The 18,589-nt window shown below is 40.5% G+C and overlaps 1 protein-coding gene, 1 long non-coding RNA gene and 1 pseudogene across 5 annotated transcripts in view; 1 reads left to right on the forward strand and 2 right to left on the reverse strand.

Moving 5' to 3' along the window:
- The window catches only part of STRN3 (striatin 3), a 137,289-nt gene that overhangs the window by 57,506 nt on the left and 61,194 nt on the right, over window positions 1-18,589 (forward strand). For all 4 annotated transcript variants that reach the window (XM_033188343.1, XM_033188344.1, XM_033188345.1 and 1 more), the window contains exons 2-3: window positions 15,804-15,907; window positions 16,350-16,423. In XM_033188343.1, the coding sequence (XP_033044234.1) occupies window positions 15,804-15,907; window positions 16,350-16,423 (178 nt within the window). The remainder of the gene's footprint in view (window positions 1-15,803; window positions 15,908-16,349; window positions 16,424-18,589) is intronic.
- On the reverse strand, window positions 699-7,890 carry LOC117069856. Its single transcript, XR_004431688.1, has 3 exons — window positions 7,880-7,890; window positions 5,233-5,235; window positions 699-940 (listed from the first exon to the last, which is right to left on the reverse strand). It is a non-coding gene; the product is annotated as an uncharacterized LOC117069856 (long non-coding RNA).
- On the reverse strand, window positions 7,343-7,703 carry LOC117069853 (annotated as a pseudogene).

Below are 18,589 nucleotides of genomic sequence, written 5' to 3' on the forward strand. Positions count from 1 at the left end.
AATCGCTGTTGATTGTAACAGATGTAGTTTATCCAGTCTACATTTTTGTCACCCACCAAAATATTGAATCAAATCTTCCATCTATTTGATTTTGGGCTTTTAAATTGGTCTGGTATTCCGCATGGGACTTTAATTGTGTCTAAATAGACGTGAGCATTGAAAGACCTGTAAGGGGCTTCTCTCGCTTTACGATGTCTTATTTTTCCTTTCTCTGGTTGATGAAATGGCAGAGTGAAAGGGATAGCCAATTGGACTAAAGCACAAGTGCCATTCCAGTTATTTGGCAGAGTGTCCAGTAAAGGTCCACCACAATACCACCACACATCCGCTTGGGGATGAACAAGGGCTGACTGATTGATAAGCTCTTAAAAATTCTTAAGCTCACTGCATCCCTTCAAGTCTCTAAGGAACGCTGAGTTTCCTCCCTGTTGTGAGAGACACAAAGTGAACTTGGTGTTGGGAGATGGAGACTGGATGGCCCTCGGGGGTTGACCCACGGGGTGCGAGATTTTGGGATATACCAGAAAGAGAGCTTGGCAAGACTTATTACTCCAGGCTGTAGAATCCTGCAAAAGAGCTACCATGCAGCCCATGCCTGGTTGACTGGAGGACCACCTTACTGGAAAGGGGACAGTCTGGGCCTCTGGCCTGCCGTGCGCACAAATGTAACAATTGCTTTTGTTTAATGTGCGGATGGAATATTTGATCCATTCCAACCAGATATTTATATCTTGGTATCTTGTCTCAATTGCCAAAGTTTGTTTTAAGTCTTTAACTTTTACCTTCGCTGTCTTGGCCTGATGGAGGAGGAACAGTGGTTCTGTGAGAGGTTTTGGAAAAAGGCTTAGAGGCCAGTGCAGGTGGCGGGGTATCCAAGAAACGCATTTTAAAGAATCCAATAGGGTCTGTCCTTGAAACCTCAGCCCCCTATACCATAAAGCTGGTGTTAAGAAGGGAACAGGCCTAGAAAAGGGGGAGAACTTTGGGGGCTTGAAATAATAGCCTGTATAGGGTTACACTGGTTTAGCTGACAGTTGGGGGGCTGTCCCTGTAGTAAAATGAATGTGTGGTTTTAGGAAGTTACAAAAACTGGTTAGGGCAAGTCTATCTTTGCTCTTTAGTGGTCCACAGAACGTTGGACCAGCTACGGCATAAAGGCTCTACATCAGGGGCAAGGCTCCTGGTTGACACTCGGTTCTTTATTGAAATCTCCCTGGATTAAAAGGTCCCAATTTACTAATGCCCATTCTGAGGAGAGTCAGGATGGACAGAGGTACTTTTCTGAAGTAGAGAGCTGTCTTTGACTTGGCAGGTCCCCACAGGGTATAACAAGGGAAGCATTAAATGCAGTAGTTTGAGGCGAAATTGACTTGGTTATGTTAATAACTAGAAGGTCAGCAATAGAGCAAGAAAAGAAGAAAGAGTAATAGAATAGATAAAAAGTTAAATTTTTCTTAGCTTTAGTTTGGTAGGGTTTTCCCCTGGGACTGTAGTCCACAACTTTGGAAGGAGTGGCGCCTTGACTCGGGTGTGATGAGTCCATCCATTTTTTTGCTATACGAACAGCAGTCTCGGTGGTTAGCAGCACAAGGTAGGGTCCTTCCCAGGCTGGCTCAAGTTTTCCTTCTTTCCACCCTTTCATGAGAAGGTGATCTTCAGGCTGGTGTTGGTTTACTGGAAGTTCTAGGGGTGGTACCTGTGCTAAAAGACTTTTAGTTTTGAGGGAAAGGAAAGTGGAAGATAAACCAAGTATATAATTTCTAAGAAATTGACCTTTTGCTTTAAATGTGGGGACATCAACAGTGGACTTTATAGTCTTTGGTGCCTTCTGAGAAATTTCCTTTAGCACCTATTTTTATTAGTTTTTAGACCAAAGAAAGCCAAACAACCATTTTATATTTAACAATGCTTCCTGTATGATTTTTATACAGATAAGCTAAATTTCACCTTTATATTAGTGTTATTAATGTTAATTTTAATAAAACCTTGTAGACGTATTTATCCAATTTTTAATGTCTGACCATAAGATTTTTATAGACTCTTTTTTTTTTTTTGGAGATGAAGTCTCGCTCTGTGGCCCAGGCTGGAGTGCAGTGGCGTGACCTCGGCTCACTGCAAGCTCCGGCTCCCAGGTTCACGCCATTCTCCTGCCTCAGCCTCCCGAGTAGCTGGGACTACAGCGCCTGCCACCACACCCGGCTTTTTTTGTATTTTCAGTAGAGACGGGGTTTCACCATGTTAGCCGGGATGGTCTTGATCTCCTGACCTCGTGTTTCCACTGCCTTGGCCTCCCAAAGTGCTGGGATTACAGGCATGAGCCACCGTGCCTGGCTTATAGACTCTTTTTAACCTTTTTAATAATTTTTGTTAAAGAGCAGGTTAGTGCTTTAAGAAAAACCTGTTATGCTTTTATTTTTTTTTTTTTTTTTTTTTTTTTTTTTTTTTTTTTGAGACGGAGTCTCGCTCTGTCGCCCAGGCTGGAGTGCAGTGGCCGGATCTCAGCTCACTGCAAGCTCCGCCTCCCAGGTTTATGCCATTCTCTCGCCTCAGCCTCCCGAGTAGCTGGGACTACAGGCGCCCGCCACCTCGCCCGGCTATTTTTTGTATTTTTTTAGTAGAGACGGGGTTTCACCGTGTTGCCAGGATGGTCTCGATCTCCTGACCTCGTGATCCACCCGTCTCGGCCTCCCAAAGTGCTGGGATTACAGGCTTGAGCCACCGCGCCCGGCCTTTTATTTTTTATTTATTTATTTTTTTGAGACGGAGTCTCGGCCCAGGCTGGAGTGCAGTGGCCAGATCTCAGCTCACTGCACGCTCCGCCTCCTGGGTTTATGCCATTCTCCTGCCTCAGCCTCCCGAGTAGCTGGGACTACAGGCGCCCGCCACCACGCCCGGCTAGTTTTTTGCATTTTTTAGTAGAGACTGGGTTTCACCGTGTTAGCCAGGATGGTCTCGATCTCCTGACCTCGTGATCCGCCCGTCTCGGCCTCCCAAAGTTATGCTTTTATTTTAATATCCAGTTCACAGAAAAACTGGATGATACCTCTTTAGCTAATATGTTTACACACAGAATTTCCTTTACAGTTAACGTTTTAAAACTTGCTTAAACCTTTGAAACAAAATATATATATTTTTAACCTTTTAATGTAGGTAAAAATTTATATTCTCATGCCTACTTATAATCTTTTTACCAAAAGTATGTTTTACTTTCCTTACACACTTTGCACATAAACTGTTTCTTCAATTATTTTACATTTAGGAGGCTTAATTACTTTTAAATTATACATTTCTTGCATAAATTTCCTTTTATAACCTTTTTTTTCCCCACGACTTTCACAGATAATTCTTCGACATGCCTCCATGCCTCACCTTTCTGACTTGTCACAAACATCCTTTATTTTTTTGAAGACAGAGTCTCCCTCTGTTGCCCAGGCTGGAGTGCAGTGGCACCATCTCGGCTCACTGCAAGCTCCACCTCCTGGGTTCACGCCATTCTCCTTCCTCAGCCTCTGGAGTAGCTGGGGCTACAGGCACCCACCACCATGCCCGGCTAATTTTTGTATTTTTAGTAGAGACGGGGTTTCACTCTGTTAGCCAGGACAGTCTCAATCTTCTGACCTCGTGATCTGCCCACCTCGGTCTCCCAACGTGCTGGGATTACAGGTGTGAGCCGTCACCCCAGGCTTTTTTTTTTTTTTTTTTAAACAACCAGTTAATTTATTTTAGGACAGGACAGGAATTTACCATATAACATTCTTTTTACATAAATTCTGTCCCCCCCCCCACTTTTTTTTTTTTTTTTGAAGATGATAATCATTCTTTTCTGAAGTGAAGTTTGTTCATGTCTGTGGACTAGACCAAGGCCATAAGATTAGAAGTTAGGATAATACATATTACACTGTTAACTTTTAGCAAACTTTACTTTGGTTGAAAACCTTCTAAGTTTGGGATTTCAGTTATTCTTTGCTATTAATAAGACCCCGTGTAGTCCAAATTTACTTAGAATTGATGGTTCTAAGTAAATTCATGGTTCCTTCCTGGTTTTGTAAGTACTTTAAGGCTTGGCTGAGTGCAAACAGCTCACACGTTTGAGCAGACCAGTTATTAGGCAGTTTTCCTAACTCTGCTTCTACAAGAGTTTCCCTGTCAATTACTGAATACCATTGTTGTTGTTGTTGTTGTTGTTGTTGTTCCCCACCCCCCAGTCACCCAGGAGGAACCATCTGTCTTCCTCTCCTGAAGGGGCTTCCTCCTAGGTCTGGTCGGACCTTTGTATGGTAAAGATTTAAATCCCCTGTTAGGAAACCTGCTGGGTTAAGGGAATTTTCAGTGGTTAATGATAAATCATCTTTTTCTAACAGAATAGCCCTATGCTTTAAGATTTTTGAGTTAGTAAACTACCTTTTTGCTTTTTGACTTAGGATAGTTCTGAACTGGTGAGGTGTGCTCACAGTGAGGTTTCCTCTAAAAGTTATTTTTCTATCTTCTTCTGTTAGCAAAGCAGTTGCCGCTACAGATTGAATGCATTTGGGCCATCTGCGGGTTACTGGGTTAAGGATTTTTGATAGGAAGGCCGTGGGTTGTCAGTGGCCTCAGTGCTTTCCGGCTACGCCCTTGTTTACACTGACAGCGTGGTGGTATTGGAGTTTGTTATAGGGTCATGGAGAAGACCTTCAATTATTAACTATAGGTTTTAAATTTACCCTGGCTCTTAAAGGAATGTTTTTTCTTTACTGCTTCTGTTTTTCTCTTTCTCTCTTTGACTTTGTCTTTCTCTCTGACTCCATCTTTGTCTCTCTGCCTCTCTTCCCCCAACCTCTCTCCCTGTCTTTCCCCTCTCTGTCTCTCTGCCTCTAGGGTAGGGACCTGCAGGAGTGGAGCTACTCTCTTCCCCCAAGAAGAAAGGAAAAGTCGGGGGGTTGTGTCAGATTCAACCCTTGAAATTAGTGGAAGGTTCAACCCCTTAACACCAGGGATGTCTCACCTTGCATGTCCCGGAAGGCTCAATCCCTCAAACCAGGGGGTGTCTTGTCTTGCTTGTCCTGAGAAGTTGACCTGTTTCCCCCCTTCCCCCCTCTGAAGGTCCTTTGCACACTTCCCACTCATGCTGTCCTCTCTGGCTGCTCCCCTAAGGGATAATTAGGCCCTTCTTAGTGTTGGTGTGCTGGTATAAATCCCATGGCAGGATCCGCTGTAAGCCATATAAGGTAGCTACAGAACCGTGGAGAGGACCCACTCACTTCGTTCAGCAGTAGGACTTGTCACCATCCACACAAACAACACCGCAAGCAGGGTTGTTGATGATCATTCACACACGCACATTTAGCCCTCCAGAATTTGACCACAAAGGAAGTACTTTACTGGCTCCCACCTTCTCCTTCCTTGGCCTGTGCACAGAGTTGTAGCTGCAGTATGTGAGGATCCTTTAAGCTGGGTTGCTGGCCAGTCCCACCCCACCCCACCCCACCCCACCCCTGGCGTTGCTAAGAGCTTGGGTTATTCCTCGCACTGGGTGGGTCTTGATATCTCACCCCTGAGGCTGCCACAATAGGGCAGGGTGCACCTCCTCACGAGAGAGAACCAGAGACTGTCCCCAGAGGGGAATGAATGTAATCCTAGATGAGCCCCCAAATTGTTATATATATAAAGTTTTGGTGCTGCAAAAAGAAATAGCACTCAAATATAAAATTTCATTTTGAATTCTCAGCAAGGCAAGTTACTTCTGTATAGAAGGGTGCGCCATTACAGATGGAACAATGGTGAGCACACACTTGGACAAGGGAGAGGGAGGGGTTCTTATCCCTGACGCACGTGACTCCTTGCTGCTGTGGTGTTCCCCTGTTGGTTAGGGTTAGACCGCACAGGCTAAACTAATGCCGATTGTCTAATTTAAAAAGAATGACGGGGTGAGTGCTTTGGCGGGGGTCAGGGCAGAGCAGGTAGCAGGTAATGGGAATGAGTTAGGGAGGAGCAGGTGATTCAGGGTGGAGTAGGTAATCGAAAAAGATGCTTTATGAGGAAGTTAAGTTTAAAAGTAGAAGGCAAAGAAAGAAGTGAACATACTGACATATTCTTCGAAAATAAATTTAGAACTCATATCTAATACACAGCATCCCAAAGCACTGGGTTTACAGATGTCTGGCCCCATGCACTTTTTTGTTTGTTGGGTTTTTTTTGAGATGGAGTTTCACTCTTGTCACCCAGGCTGGTACAAGCAATTCTCGTTCCTCAGCTTCCTGAGTAGTTGGGATTACAGGTGCCTGCCACCACTATGCCTGGTTAATTTTTTAGTAGAGATGGGGTTTCATGATGTTGGCCAGGCTGGTCTCGAATTCCTGACCTCAGATGATCCACCTGCCTCAGCCTCCCAGAGTGCTGGGATTACAGGTGTGAGCCACCGCTCCTGGCCTCTGTTTTTTTTTTAGAGATGGGTCTTGCTCTGTTGCCCAGGCTGGTCTTGAACTCCTGGCCTCAAGTGACCCTTCTGCCTTAGTCTCCTAAAGTGCTGAGATTACAGACATAAACCACTGTACCGCCGTGCACTTAAGGAGCCAACCAGTCTTCTAGGCAGGTAGAAGAAAGTATATTAACTGGGGTAAATAGGACTCCTATATAACATCCAAAGCATGTGGGATTCTGCAGCAAACTGGGAGTACTTCTGGATTGGCCTACTGTCTTCTTTAGAACTAATTTCATTGTAACGGTTTAAGAAGGTGAATATTTTTACATAGTCAAGTGCATTAGGTGACATATTTCTTTTCTGTTAACTTGCTTCCTCTGAATGACCTAGTTCACTAGTGAACTAGTGACTAGTAATTTGGTCACCAAGCAAATCAAGCCTGCAGGAAAGGAAGTCAATACTTAAAATAGTGTGTTATCATCTGAATTCCATCAAATAATGTGTTTTCTGTGTGAACACTTAGCCTCAATAATGACATGTCTGACTAGAGCAAGCTCCTCCAATAAGACGAAGAGCAAGACAGCACCAAGACCAAGACTCTCTCTTTTTGTGTGTGTGTGTGTGTGTGGTGTGTGTGTGTGTGTTTTTTTTTTTTTTTTTTTTTGAGATGGGGCCTTTCCCTGTTGTGCACTGGCTGGAGTGCAGTGGTGCAATCTTGGCTCACTGCAACCTTTACCTCCGAGTTCAAGTGATTCTCCCACCTCAGCCTCTGGAGTTCTTGGGATTACAGGTGTGCACCCCCACAACTGACTAATTTTTGTGTTTTTTAGTAGAGATGGAGTTTCACCCTATTAGCCAGGCTGGTCTCAAACTCCTGACCTCAGGTGATCCGCCCACCTCACACTCCCAAAGTGCTGGGATTACAGCACTGCATCTCTTCTTCTAAGGCTTAGGTTTTGCCCAGAATTCTCAATGCATGGAATAGCTCACACCAACCGTCATTGTTCCCACCACAAAACCTTGGGCTGCCACATGCATGTGGATCAGGTGAAGGGACATTTTAATATTTCTCCTGCTCTTCAATTTGTATATCCATTGCAACAATTGCTGCAAAACCTGCTGTTCCAATGAGGGACAAATGGTGCCTGTTTAGCTTTTTGGATGCATTTGGATCCCTGATCATCATATGAAGAAAGAGAAACATCTGTGTTGGTTGGTATGGAAATTGCTAGAAAAATCTCCCCAGAGCAACAAAACCCTCGTAATCCAACTGGCATCAAATCCCACCTCCCATACCCTGTCTTTTCTTGTGTATAGTTTTTTGTTTTTTGTTTTTCTTTTTTAGATGGAGACTCGCTCTATTGCCAGCTTACTGCAACCTCCACCTCCCAGGTTCAAGTGATTCTCATGCTTCACCCTCCCGAATAGCTGGGACTACAGATGCGCACCACCACACCTGCCTAATTTTTGTATATTTACTAGAGATGGGGTTTCGCCATGTTGGCCAGGTTGGTCTCGAACTCCTGACCTCAAGTGATCCGCCTGCCTCGGCCTCTCAAAGTGTTGGTATTACAGGCATGAGCCACCACACCTGGCTTTTTTCTTGTTTTTTAATGTAAGCATTTATATCTATAAATTTCCTCCTGAACACTGCTTACATTGCATCCTCTAAGTTTTGGTATGTCCTGTGTTTGTTTTCATTTGTTTCTGTTACCTGATTTTTCTTCTTTGATCCATTGGTTAAGAGTATGTTGTTTAATTTCCACAAACTTGTGAATTTCCAGTTTTCTTTTGTTATTGATTTCTAACTTGATCTTTTTGTGGTCAGAGAAGAAACTTTGATATCTGTCTTTTTAAAGTTATTGAGACTTGGCTGAGCATGGTGGCTAATACCTGTAAGCCCAGCACTTTGGGAGGCCAAGGTGGGCAGATCAATTGAGGTCAGGAGTTCGAGACCAGCTTGGCCAGCATGGTGAAACCCTGTCTCTACCAAAAAATACAAAAATTAGCTGGGTTTGGTGGCGCGCGCCTGTAGTCCCAGCTACTCGGGAGACTGAGGCAGGAGAATCACTTGAACCCAGGAGATGGAGGTTGCAGTGAGTTGAGATTGCACCACTGCACTCCAGCCTGAGTGACAGAATGAGACCCTGTTTCAAAAAAATAAAAAAGTTATTGAGACTTAACTTGTGATTCAACTTACATGGTCTGTTCTGGAGACTGTCCCATGTGCACTTAAGATGTGTATTTTTTTGTTGGGTAAAGTGTTCTGCATATGTGTGTTAGAGCTGATTTGTTGTGTTGTTCAGATCCTGTTTTCTTCCTTACCATTTGTCTGGTGGTTCTATCCATTATTTAGAGTGGGGTATTGAATCTCCAACTACTGTTGTCCATTCTCCCTTCTATTCTGTCAGTTTTCACTTCGTATGTTTCGGTGATCTGTTACTAGATGTGTGTGTGTTTATAGCTGTAATATCTTCTTGTTATTAGTATAGTCATGTCACTTAATGACAAGAATGCGTTTTGAGAAATGTATCGTTAGATGATTTCATCTTGTGAACATCATAGAATATGCTTACACAAACTAGATAATATAGCCTGCACTTGGGCTATATGGTATAGCTTATTATTCTGAGACCACAAACCTGTATAGCATGTTACTGTACTGAGTACTATAGGCATTTGTAACACAGTGGTATGTATTTGTGTGTCTAAACATAGAAAAAGTATAGTAAAAAATTGGGGCCAGGTGCTGTCGCTCACACCTGTAATCCTAGTACTCTGGAAGGCTGAGGAGGGAGGATTGCTTGAGGCCAGGAGTTTGAGCCCAGCCTGGGTGACATGGTGAAACCCTATCTTTACAAAAAAATAGAAAACTTAGCCAGTCTTGTAGTAGATACTTGTGGTTCCAGCTGCTCGGGAAGCTGAGATGGGAGGATCACCTGAACCTAGAGAGGTTGAGACTGCAGTGAACTGTGATCATGCCACTGCACTGTAGCCTGGATGACAGAGTGAGACCCTGTCTCAGAAAAAAGAAAGATAAAAAATGGTACGACTCTATAGGGCACTGACCATGAATGGAGCTTTTAGGATTGGAAATTGCTCTGGATGAGTCAGTGAGTGAGTGGTGAGTGAATTTGTAGGCCTGTGGCATTATTGTCTCTCCCGTAGATTTTATAAACATTGTACACTTAGACTTTACTAAATTTATGTGAAATTTTTTTCTTCAATGATAAATTAGCTTACCATAATTATTTTACTTTATACATTTTAATTTTTTCAGCATTTTAGCTCTTTTGTAATAACACTTAGTTTAAAACAAGCACATTGTATAGCTATATAAAAATATTTTCTTTTTATCCTTATTCTATTAGCTTTCTTCTAGTTTTTAAATTTTTAATTTATTTTTACATTTTAAACTTTTTTTGTTAGAAATGAAGACACAAACAGACATATTAATCTATGCCTATGTAAGGCCTAGGAAGGCCTGGGTTAGTATCATTGTCTTCTACCTCCACATCTTGTCCCACTGGAAGGTCTTCAAAGGCAGTAACACACATGGAACTGTCATCTTCCGTGACAATATCTTCTTCTGGAATACTTCCTGAAGGACCTGCCTGAGGCACTTTTGCAGTTAACTTTTCTTTTTATAGGTAGGAATATACTCTAAAATAACGATAGAACCAGGCATGATGGCTCACACCTGTAATCTCAGCAACTTGGAAGGCTAAGGTGAGAGGACCACTTGAGGCTAGGAGTTCAAGGCCAGCCTGGGCAAGAAAGCAACACCCTTCTCTACAAAAATAATTTTTAAAAAATTAGCCTGGCTGGTGGCCCGAGCCTTAAGCTGAAGCAGGAGGATCACCTGAGCCCAGGACTTAGAGGGTACAGTGACCTTTGACTGCACACTACAACCCAGTCTGGGTGTCTCAAAACAAAAACATAGTAAATCAACTGTAGAATAGTCATTATTGTCATTATAAGTATTAATCACTGTACATAATTATATGTATTGTACTTCTGTACCACTGACAACACAGTAGATTTGTTTATAACAGCATCAGGACAAATGTTAGTAATGCGTCTAATGCGTCCCACTACAATGTTAGAATAGCTGTGACTTCTAGACTTCTACGACTTCGCTAGGTGATAGGAGTTTTTCAGCTCCATTATACTCATATGGGACCCCTGTTGTATATGCAGTGTGTCATTCACTGAAATGTCATGTGGCATATGACTGTATATAATGTTCTTTGTCTCTTGTCCCTTTTAAAATTTTAAGCCTATTTTGTCTGCTATTAGTATGGGAGATTGACAGACTTTTAAAGTAAGCATATTAGGTTTTGTGGGCCACAAAGGGTTTGTGTTACCTATTCTTTGTTTCTTGTTTTATGATGCTTTAAAAAACATTTTTAGTTTTAGGGCTATGCAGAAACAAGCCTGGGGTAGGCTGCCAATTCCTCTTTTATCTTGAATAAAAAATTTTTTAATTGTAATGAATTTTTAATCCTTTTCTTTATGGCTAGTGTTTTTGTCTTTTTCAAGAAATCTCCCCTTAACCTGAAGTTGTGAAGATACTTGTTATATTCTAAAAGCAGTACTGTTCTGCCTTCATATTTAGATCTGTAATCCTCCTGGAACTGTATGAGGCAGAAACTATTCCTCCTGGAACTGTATGAGACAGAAAGTATCAGGCAGATGTTCATTTTCTTTTTTTCTTTTTCTTTTTCTTTTTTTTTTTTTTGAGACGGAGTCTCGCTCTGTCGCCCAGGCTGGAGTGCAGTGGCGTCATCTTGGCTCACTGCAAGCTCTGCCTCCCGGGTTCACGCCATTCTCCTACCTCAGCCTCCCAAGTAGCTGGGATTACAGGTGCCCCCGCCACCATGCCCGGCTAATTTTTTGTATTTTTAGTAGAGACGGGGTTTCACCGTGTTAGCCAGAATGGTCTCGATTTCCTTACCTCTTGATCTGCCCACCTCAGCCTCCCAAAGTGCTGGGATTACAGATGTGAGCCACCACACCCGGCCTCATTTTCATTTTTAGCCCACATTTGGATTCTCTATTACTAAGCACCATTTTTGAAGCAACCATTTTTTTCTCAATGTTCTGCACTGTCATCTTTCATAAATCATGTGATCTTCTATGCTTTAGTTTGTTTCTGGACTTTCTGTTCCGTTTTTTTGGTTCATTTTTCTATCCCTGAATCATCAGTATCTTAATTTCTGCAGTGTTATAATATATCTTATTGTTTAGTAGAGCAAATTCTATGACCCCATTCTTTTTTCTTCTCTTGAAACTCTATTCCCCGGGTTGGACTGCAGTGGCGTGATCATAGGTCACTGCAACCTCTGCCTCCTGGGCTCAAGTGATCCTCCCACATAGGTGGGACTACAGTAGGTGCATCCCACCACGCCTAATTTTTGTGTTTTGTAGAGATAGTTTTGCTGTGTTGCCCAGGCTGGTCTTGAACTCCTGGTCTCAAACAATCTGCCCTCCTCAGCCTCCCAGAGTGCTAGGATTATAGGCGTGAGCCCCCTCTGTTCGGCCCATCTCATTCTTTGTAATTGTCTTGGCTGTTCTAGGTAATTTGAATTTTTTTTTTTTCTTTTTTGGTAAATTTTAGTATCAGCTTGTCAGGTTCTACACATACAAATTCAGAATTTGAAATTAAATCTGTCAGTCAATTTGGGTGAAAGTACATGTTTTTATAGTAGTCAGCTAGTCCGTTTAGGTTGTCTTTAATACCTTTGTTAAATTTTTATATTTTCTGTATAAAGCTCTTGCCCATCTTTGGTGATTTTTTCCTGGTTACTTCTATTTTTCTATTATAGTTTTGGAGATGGAGTCTCACTGTGTTGCCCAGGCTGGTCTCGAAGTCCTGGGTTCAAGCAGTTCTCCCTCCCTCAGCTTCCCAAGTAGCTGTCATGTGCCACCATGCCTTTTTTCGGTACTTTTATTTTTTCCTGCCATGGGGAATGTGTTTTTTGAGGTTACTTTTAAAAGTGTTTATTTGCAGAGATGATGCTATAACATTGCTGGAAAGTCCATTGTTAATGATCCTATACTAAGTGCTTAACTTATTATTTAATTGATCATTATTACGTTATTATCACTATTAGGTATAACCTTTACCTTTTCAATCAGTTTACCCTCTAGATACTTGATGATAAGAGGTCATAAGGTCAGTTCCAGTCATTATGGCTTCTGTCTTTACTTGGTCCTCCTCCATGTATTTTTGGTTAATCCATGTGTTGGTGGTGGTGGTGGTGGTGATGGTTTTTTTTTTTTTTTTTTTCCTTTCTTTTTTTCTTTAGACAGGGTCTTGCTCTGTCGCCCAGGCTGGAGTGCATTGGCAATCATGGCTCACTGCAGCCTCGACCCCTCGGCTCAAATGATCCTCCTGCTTCAGTCCCTCAAGTAGCTGGGACTACAGGCGCGCACTGCCACACCCAGTTAATTTTTAAATTTTTGGTAAAGACAAGGTGTTGCTATGTTGGCCAGGCTGGTCTCAAACTCCTGGGCTTAAGTGATTCTCCTGCCTTGGACTCCCAAAGTGCTGGGATTACAGGTGTGAATCACCATGTCTACCCTAGTCCACATTTTTTAAAAAGGTTTTGTTTTAATTAATTTTTGAGCCTTTTCCTTGTCCTAAATTCGTGCAAATTATTTCCTTTCAGCCCTCTGTTCAGTACTGCTTTGGGATTTTTGCTTTTTGATGTGTGGTTTGTGCTTGTCTTAGATTCCCTAAGTGTGGATAGTTGGTAATACAAAAATGCAAAAGAAGGAAATGAAAACCAGTTCTCACAACAGTGTAAGATTCTACTAGGAAATACTGCTGCTGGGTAGTCTTTTTTAAAAAGCATCTCTTAGAGGACGTTATGACTTTCACTTAGTTTCAATGCCTTTCTCAATCAGAAACCCACCAATTTTTACTTCAGAAGCAGAATAATAAAACAGGTTTCCTTCAGCTTTTTGGTTTTTTATTTTTTGAAGCGGAGTCTCGCTCTGTCGCCCAGGCTGGAGTGCAGTGGCCGGATCTCAGCTCACTGCAAGCTCCGCCTCCCGGGTTTAGCCATTCTCCTGCCTCAGCCTCCCGAGTAGCTGGGACTACAGGCGCCCGCCACCTCGCCTGGCTAGTTTTTTTGTATTTTTAGTAGAGACGGGGTTTCACCATGTTAGCCAGGATGGTCTCGATCTCCTGACCTCGTGATCCGCCCGTCTCGGCCTCCCAAAGTGCTGGGATTACAGGCTTGAGCCACCGCCCCCGGCCCAGATTTTTGTAATGGTAATTTTAGAACGTTTATTAATTCTGAAAATTGAGAGTTACATAATTGTTCTATAGTATGGGCTTAGTGGTTTTTAGAAACAACAACAACAACAACAAACAGCCAATACAGGGAGAAAACCCTAGTCAGAATCTTTCTTGAAAGTGTATAACGAATTTGACATCTTTTCCCTTTGCTCCATAACTTGATAGAGAGTAAGTGCTGTTCTTTTCTTCAGGATCATAGACTATTAGGTTCTGAACCTTTATTATTCCTCCTAGTGCTTTTTTAAAATTTTGAAAATATGTATTTATAAGTGTCATATAGCTGTTTGTTTGATTTTTTTTTTTAATTTTTAAAAAAATTTTATTTTGTAGAGGCAGGATCTTGCTGGTCACCCAGGCTAGAGGGCAGTGATGTGATCATAGCTCACTCTAGCCTCACTCCTGGGCTCAAGCGATTCTCCTGCTTCAGCCTGCCAAGTAGCTAAGACTACAGGAACATGCTACCACGCCTGGCTAATTATTGATTTTTTGGTACAAACAGGGTCTCGCTGCGTTGCCAAGGCTGGTCATGAACTCTGTAGCTGTTTATAGCTTTTCAGGTGTTACGAAGTTGTAGATAATTTTACACAAATTTTTTTTAGGGTAACAGTTTTTTTGATGACAGTAGTTATTTATTAGGTGTTTTTATTAGTTGTTTTGGTTTAGCTGGTGTCCTTGGCTAGTATATTTATTTGTCTTGTAGAAATCAACACAATCCTGAGTAAAATTTTAACAACAGTTTAGCTTACTAAATAGCTTTCTTTCTCATACTGAACAAATGCACCTGTATCATCACTGCAAGAACATTCTACCTCTTGTGAAAATTAGTTTTTTGTGAATGTGTGGATAATGACAAATGTCTTCAGACAGATGCCAGTCTCTTTCAACATTATTCTTTAGTGTGAGGTGGTTAAAGGAGGCTGACATATAGGGGAGGGCTAGAAAAAGGCAGAGAATTGCCTTTTTCAGAAAATAAGGATAAAAGGCACTTAAGGAAAAAAATGCTCTCACAGTGGAAAAGTGACAGTAGAAAGCAATGAGGTAATGGAATGTATGGTGGCCTTACTTAAACTATTTGTATTACCATGGCATTTACCATTTCAAGAATTAAAACAGAATTTGGAGTGAGGTGGTACAATGGAAAGATTATAAATTTTCATTTCTCTCTTTTTTTTTTTTTTTTTTTCTTTCGAGACGGAGTCTCGCTCTGTTGCCCGGGATGAAATGTAGTGGCGCTATCTTGGCTCAATGCAACTTCCGCCTCCCAGGTTCAAGCGATTCTCCTGCCTTAGCCTTCCAGGTAGCTGGGATTACAGGCACCTGCCATCATGCACAGCTAATTTTTGTATTTTTGTAGAGATGGGGTTTCACTGTGTTGGCCAGGCTGGTCTTGAACTCCTAACCTCTGGCACACGTCGGCCTCCCAAAGTGCTGGGATTACAGGCATGAGCCACGTGCCCAGCTCAGATTATAAATTTTCTAGTATTTCAAGAAAAGCTTTTGAAGTAATCTGTTTTTTGAAATAATATCTCACTTTCTGACATATTTATCTGTTTGTGAACATGTTTTTCAGTTATTTGTGAATTGTATATTAGGAATTAGGTGCCATTTTTATGTATATTTTTCTTTCAAGGTTATGTGAAGGTGAAATATTAATATTAGGAATCTTAAGGATTATAAACTAGCTAATTTATAGTTATCTTTATTTTAAAAGGAATGTGTTAGATCTAACAGAAAGTTTGGCCATTTTATGAGTTTTTTTTGTTTGTTTGAGACAGAGTCTTCTCAGCTTCGAGTAGCTAGGACTGTGGGCACACACCACTTCACCTGGCCAATTTTTAAAATTTTTTGTAGAGATGAGGTCTCGCTATGTTTCATAGGCTAGTCTAAAACTCCTTGTCTCAAGAAATCCTACTGCCTTGGCCTACCAAAGTGCTGAGATTATAGGTGTGAGCCATTGCCTGGCCCATTTTTATGAATTTAAAATCTTGATATCGTGAGTCGAGGGCAAAAGTTTGCGTTTATTGTTTTCCATTTTTCAGTTTCCTATATGTGGTTAAGGGAAAATGTAAATAAATGCATCTTTTATATTTTTAGGCCCGGATTGCATTTCTACAAGGAGAAAGAAAAGGTCAAGAGAACCTGAAGAAGGACTTAGTAAGAAGAATAAAGATGTTAGAGTATGCATTAAAACAAGAAAGGTATGTGTGCGTCATTTTGTTCCATGAATTAAAGTAGAACAATAGTGTACTCATGTATACCATTGTACTCTGTATTTGGCAGCTTTTTTTGAAAGGTACAAATCCTTGCCCAAATACATGATGCTATCTTGATTTGATTCGTACTTGGGGAAAAAAGGCAAAAGAGATTAAGATAATTGAATTGAAATGTGTTTTGTTACAGAATCTAAATTTTGGAACTTAAAACAAAGACAAAGGATAATTGATCTTTTTTTAACTTTTGGATATGTGTTACTTGGGAAACTTACATTTTTTTCTTTTACAGCAATAGAGTCTTCAACATTCTTTGCAAACAAAGTTTAAAGAAACAAACATTCATATTATGTTTTGTTATTGGAATAATATAAAACAAGAGTGACAAAAGGAAGAAGTTATTATTACTAATTTGTGATTAAATTTTCAGGGCAAAATATCACAAATTAAAATATGGCACGGAACTGAACCAAGGTGACTTGAAAATGCCAACCTTTGAGTCAGGTAAACTTGATTCTTCTGTTACTTTTTTTTTTTTAATTCATTTTTTATATAACAGACATGTTCTCTTTACCCACATTTTGGTTTGATAATATTAGAGAATGACTATTGTAAACTGTCTGGAATTTGGGAAAAAATATTAAATGAATAAAAATAAATAGTTTCGTGTACATCTTAATCCTGAGGCGACTTGTCTTATCCTTAAGTTGAAATCTATGTAAAAGTGTGGTTGCATTTATGGTAGTAATTTGAGCTGAAAGGTAAGGAAGTTTAGGTATTATAGTAAATTTTTAAAATTTACTTAATTGTTTTTGAGTTCAATATTAAGTACGTAGAACTTGGCAGAAACACATACCATACATGCAATTTGCAGTTGATTTATTTTTTAATCTTTAACACTTTCAGTCTTAGCAGTAGAACTTTATTAGAGCTTCCGTTTGTTACCATATATATAAAATTAAGAGACCAAGATGGGAGTGGCATAGGTTTTCTTTGACCTGGCTTTTCAGTGGTTATGAAGGCTTATTCTGATGCCAGGAAACTATATTAGAATCTCCTCCTTGGAAAAAGCAAAAATCGGGAACAGAAACATGGAAGGTCTATTTGTTCCGAGCCATGATTATTATAGTCGTCTCTTTGCAGTTAAAGGGAGTAGAGTGACTTCACCAGAAAAATACCTGGTTAATTCAGAGCTTTTTTTTTTTTTTTTTTTGGACTCATTTTATTTCCAGAATGGCTAGAATATTCAGAAAATAAGCAGGCATTTCTAGAACTGTAGGGCTTGGTCTGTGTAAAGAAGGGAGGCTAGTTAAAGCCACGTTGTACCTGCAGTAGAGGCTAAGCAGATTCAGAATTGGCTAGGTGGTCCCAGTGTAACAGTTTGTATAAAGCAAGATAAATCTTTTTTTGCTTGCAACTGAAATTGTGGCAAAACAAATCTGTTTTTATCTGTATTAACCTAAATATTAAAAGTTCCTCAAGTTGAGGAATAAAATAATATCCAAGTATTTTCTTTACAGGACACACAATAATAACGAAGTAAAATATTTTCAGTTATGTAGAAAAATTTGTCAGGGTGTTTAGTGGAAAACCAAACAAAGGGATGGGCAAAAATACATCGTGTGAACAAAATATTATAGAATTATTTATGTCAGAGTATATATGGAGATAATATTAAATGAAACAGTGTGGCCTTTTATATACCCAATATGGGAAAGAAAATGTACAAAATATTGATTTGATCAAAGTAGAAGATATGTGAGTATTTATACCCCTCTCTCAATAAAACAAATAGATATAGCCTAAACCTAACATTATAAACAGGTTATATTCAAATATAAAAGAGTCTCCTTTCTTCTACATTTAGAAAATAGACGGTCAGATAGAATAATGGGCAAAAGACTTAAAAAGACACACCATAGAAGAGGATATATAAATGGCCAATAAAAATATGAAATGTTGCTTGATTTTTATTAGTTATTAAGAAAATACAACTTAAAACCACAATGGAATATAATTAGACACTGACCAGAATGGCTAAAATGCAAAAGAGTCAGTATCAAGTGTTGAGGATGTGGAGTAACCAGAATTCGTAGACATTGGTGTTAGGATTATAAATGGATAATGCTGCTCTGAAAGTGACTTGACACTGTGACTATTACTAAAGAGGATATAACATACATATCCTAGGCCAGGTGCAGTGGTTCACTCCTGTAATCCTAGCATTTTGGGAAGCCGAGGCATTGGATCACTTGATCCCAGGAGTTCAAGACCAGCCTGGACAATATGGCGAAACCTCATCTCTACAAAAAAATACAAAAATTACCCAGGCTTGGTGTTGCATGCCTGTAGCCCAGCATTTAGGGGGCTGAAGTAGGAGGATTGCATGAACCCGGGAGCTCAAGGCTACAGTGAACTTTGTTCATACCACTCTACTCCCTCTTGGATGACAAAGTGAGACCCTGTCTCAAAAATATTTATATATATACCCTATGATCCAGTAACTCCACTCCTCAAAAGGCATATATATGTTCATCATGAAGCTTGTGTAAGAATGTTCATAGCCTCATTATTTATGGGCTATAAATCGAGAAAAAACTAGAACAGTCTTCAGAATTAGAATAAGTGGATAAGTACATTGTGATATGTTAGCATAATAGAATGCTGTTT

This window comes from Trachypithecus francoisi, unplaced genomic scaffold, assembly GCF_009764315.1.
Source record: "Trachypithecus francoisi isolate TF-2019V2 unplaced genomic scaffold, Tfra_2.0 Lachesis_group3, whole genome shotgun sequence".
In the NCBI taxonomy this organism is placed as follows: Eukaryota; Metazoa; Chordata; class Mammalia; order Primates; family Cercopithecidae; genus Trachypithecus; species Trachypithecus francoisi.